Source organism: Ananas comosus, linkage group 12, assembly GCF_001540865.1.
Source record: "Ananas comosus cultivar F153 linkage group 12, ASM154086v1, whole genome shotgun sequence".
Taxonomy (NCBI): Eukaryota; Viridiplantae; Streptophyta; class Magnoliopsida; order Poales; family Bromeliaceae; genus Ananas; species Ananas comosus.
This window is the reverse complement of record NC_033632.1, coordinates 9228191-9232201: the sequence shown is the minus strand read 5'-3', so window position 1 is coordinate 9232201 and position 4011 is coordinate 9228191. Positions and strand designations below refer to the sequence as shown.

The window sequence follows — 4011 nt, the reverse complement described above, 5'->3', positions numbered from 1 at the left end:
CTCTAAAAAATGTTTAACGGTATGGATCGTCGATTCGGAAGCTCTATCATTGAAAACGACTTATGAATACGAAGGCGATCGTACTCATTAGAGTATAGTAGCCGGACTCTATATATATATATATATATATATATATATATCACTACAACAAAAACGGTCTATAGCGACACTTTTAAATGTGGGGTCGCTAGGTATATAGTGACAGTTAATGTCAAAAAAGTGTTGCTAGCTAAAATTACCGACACTTTTAAAAAGTGTTGCTATATGTGGGGTCGCTAGGTATATAGTGACAGTTAAAGAGTGTCGCTATAATCTAAAAGAGTGCTGCTAATTTACAAACACTTATTTAAGCATTTAGCAACTGCCGAAACTCTATCTCGTTGGCTGCGGTGGCGGAGGAGAACGACAGTAAAGGCTCTTCGTCTAGAATTTCAGTNTTTTGGTTGGATTGGGCTTTATATTTAGGTATTAGTAGATGTTTTTTTTAAGTTTTAGCATAAATAGGACACTTACTCAAAAGTGTCCCAAACATGTGTCCCTATAACCTAATTATCTTGTAGTGTGTATATATATATATATATATATATATATGGTTTCACCTCTAACTGGGTGAAAAAGAATATATTATATTTAAATTTCTTGTGTGTCAATTTAATTCAACCTTGATCCCACGAAATTGGAGTTGAGTTTATGTTGTTATATATCCCGCTTTTACATATCGTTTTCCCCGTATTGATGTAACCATGATGCCCCGTATCAAAACCCTCAAACCTAGAAAGTTGAACGTTTTGGACTATCTTGACGTAGTATATTGACTTGAAAGAGCAAGGAATGCGAAAGCAGGATGATGCATGTATGTGTCCCAATCTTTCATGTGATTGGCTGCTATTTTCTAGCACAATACTAAAGTTGGTTTAGGCTCTCACCTGCCGCTGTTGTTGCCCCTTTACTTTTCCTTCCTTGTTGTGGAGATTCTCACCGCAATCTGCTCTTGTCAGAGAAGCCACACCAAACTCACTCCACTTTCTCAACGAATATCCCCATATTCTCCAATTAATTAAAATCTAGGGTACTTATGCCATCACAAAATTAAAGCTATATATTGTATCAATCCCTTGCAATTAATGCTAGGCGCGCGGATATATAGAGTTAACACGTTCGCAATTCTAATTAATTAATTAATAGTGTCTTAATTTGTAAATATGTTTTGTATAGAAAGTACATATATACTTCTTAATGAGTATAACTTGAATATATATATATATAGGGTGAATTAATACACCATTTATTGTGTACTGAGCTTTTAATTAGTTCGTTGTAATTTATCAGCCAAACTATAATTTTTTGCTTTCATTACTCAGGCCATTGTATCAAGCTTATAAGTTTAATTTTTCTAACTATTGCGCAGCTAATTTAGTTATCATATCATTAATTACATACTGATGCTATGATACTTGATTAATTTATCTCCCACACTAATCATCGTTGATGCAACAATTGATTTAACGATTCTGAGATAGTAATAATATTCGTAGTAACCAAATCAAGTTAATTCGTGGTGATCAACTTTTATAAAGTGATCAGTATAATATTACTATTCTTGCATATACGATGGCATGTAATTAATGGTGTATTTTACTCTAACAGTGTGTATTTATTAATTATGCTTAATTCATTAAGGTCAAGCAGCTGAGGTATATATATACTTGTATAGATAGGCTTAGCTTCACATACCGGAGATCAGCCTAATTAAATTCCTATTAAAAGCAGCTATCGATCAGATGAAAAAGTACCCATGCCAGCCAGATATATATATGTGTATATATCCTTCAAAGTAAGAAATGGCAGTTCTGTAATTTGCTCAATCGAGAGCTGCATTTATGTGTGTTAACACCTTTAAAAGAACACACAAGACACACTGCCAAAGTGATCGAGTTGCTGGATTAATTATTTCATATGGCTCACCAACCTCGTCTAAAATCCCTTCACCCTCTCAACCATTTCACAATGACATTTACTCCATGTATTCCAAGCTCAACCCACCTCAAGATCAAGGCACTTCTCCATGCCTATGTCCTCCAGCATGTGTGTCGTATTGTCGAAGCCCTTGCCGAAATGAAGTCCACGGCACTTGACTTCCTTGTACGAAAGAAGAGACGCTCCGCCGCCGCCGCCGCCGCCGCCGCCGCCGCCACCGCTTGCATCTTCAGGAAGAAGATCAGGAGCAAAAAGAAGCTGCTTTCTAGCTTCATCAAGAAGCAATTCAACCGTGCATCGTCGCATGTGATACCGATGTGCGAGAACACTTTCGCGGAGGAGTTTGACGCGAGTCACTCGTACTATGACTCAGCATGGACTTCGATAATATCCACCGAGTTGGAATGCGGCGATGAACCGATCTCTGGATACCTCCGATGGCTAGAGGAAAAAAATAGCGGCGATAGCGGGACGGCGGATGTCGAAGAGTTAAATGAGATCGACCGGCTTGCGGAGAAGTTCATTGAAATGTGCCATGAGAAGTTTAGGCTGGAGAAGCAGGAATCATATAGGAGGTACCAGGAGATGATGGCTAGGAGCATATGAGGATATATATATTTGTCTATGACGTCTTAATTAATTTGAGGTTTATTTTGGAGTGAAATTAATGGAAATCAAGTTGGGTTTCAATGTTTTCTTATTATAATTAACCTTTTTCATAAGAGGTAGTCCTAGTAGTAGGGCGAGATAATGAGTCCGGTAATTAGATCTTAGGTTTTACTTCTCCTCACTTTTCTCCTATTTAAGTTGTGTGTGGTGAATAACTTGAAGTTTATGGAGTAATCAAGGTCATTAATAGGAAGATCTGTCTCTCTCTCTCTCTCGATTTCTTTATGTGGAAAAAGTGATTATGCATGCCCATGCATGCCTACCGTGTTTCTGTGTGATATTAGTACTTTTGGTAAGGGTGTGTTTGGTTTTACGTAAAATTATTAAAACAAAATTTCAGTAAAAAAAATTTCGGAAATTTTTTTTTTTTACGTTTTATAATATTTGGTTTGTAGAAAAAGAAAATAGTTTTTTCTTTATGGTTGTTTAATTAAAAGAAAGAAAAAGACAAAATAAATATATATATTACATATTATTAATTAATATATAATAATTATTATACTATATATATTATTATTATAATTTTTTATAAATAAATATATTAAAATATATATTATATACAATAAGTATGTAATATTAATACATAATAATATATTATATTTAGTACTATAAAATAAATTACTATATATTTATAAATAATATTATATAGTAACATATTTATATAAAAATAAATGATTATATATATATAAATATAATGAGGGAGAGAGAGTCCACGGGAGCCGGTTCCCTCATGGATTCTCCCTCACGCGGCCTATGAGGTAAAGTTCATTTCGACCGCGTGTTAACACAGCGCACCGCGATTTTTTAGGACGAGATTTTCGTTTTTTGCTTGAAGTAAGGGTGACGTAGCTACCTAGGTCCCCGATGGGTTGTAGCGAGCATCTCCTCATCTGTGGGATTCAGTTGTGAGTTGGGCTCAACTTTCAGGTTAGCCGGTATAATTGGTTTATAAAGACAAAAATGACATACACCATGAGCATAGTGACGTCCCAACTCATTTTATCATATTGTTGAGGCATAGTGGTTTAGTTGTTAGTACTTATCATTATTACTTTCTTTCTCTACCTATGCCTACTTAGACCTAGTAGGAAAGTCGACGGGGTCGGCGAGCGAACCCACTGAAAATTTTTTTTAGTTCTCACCCCATTATTTTGCAGATCCTAGTGCTAGCGGAGCGGTCGAGGATCGCGGCAAAGAAATAGTGCCCTAGGTAGTGGACCCCGTGCATTAGAATACCATGTATATATATGTGAGAGACATTTTGTATTTTGAAGAGAAAGACAACAAACATGTATATGTACTATGAACCAAATGGTTATGTTTTGGTGAGTCGTAAGTGAATGTTCAAATGAATGGTTGTAATAC

The 4011-nt window shown here is 35.6% G+C and overlaps 1 protein-coding gene across 1 annotated transcript; it reads left to right on the top strand.

Annotated features, from left to right (window-relative positions):
- Positions 1947–2839, top strand: LOC109718766. Its single transcript, XM_020245168.1, has one exon. It carries the CDS (start codon positions 1957–1959, stop codon positions 2581–2583), a length of 627 nt encoding a protein of 208 aa, XP_020100757.1. The 5' UTR covers positions 1947–1956; the 3' UTR covers positions 2584–2839.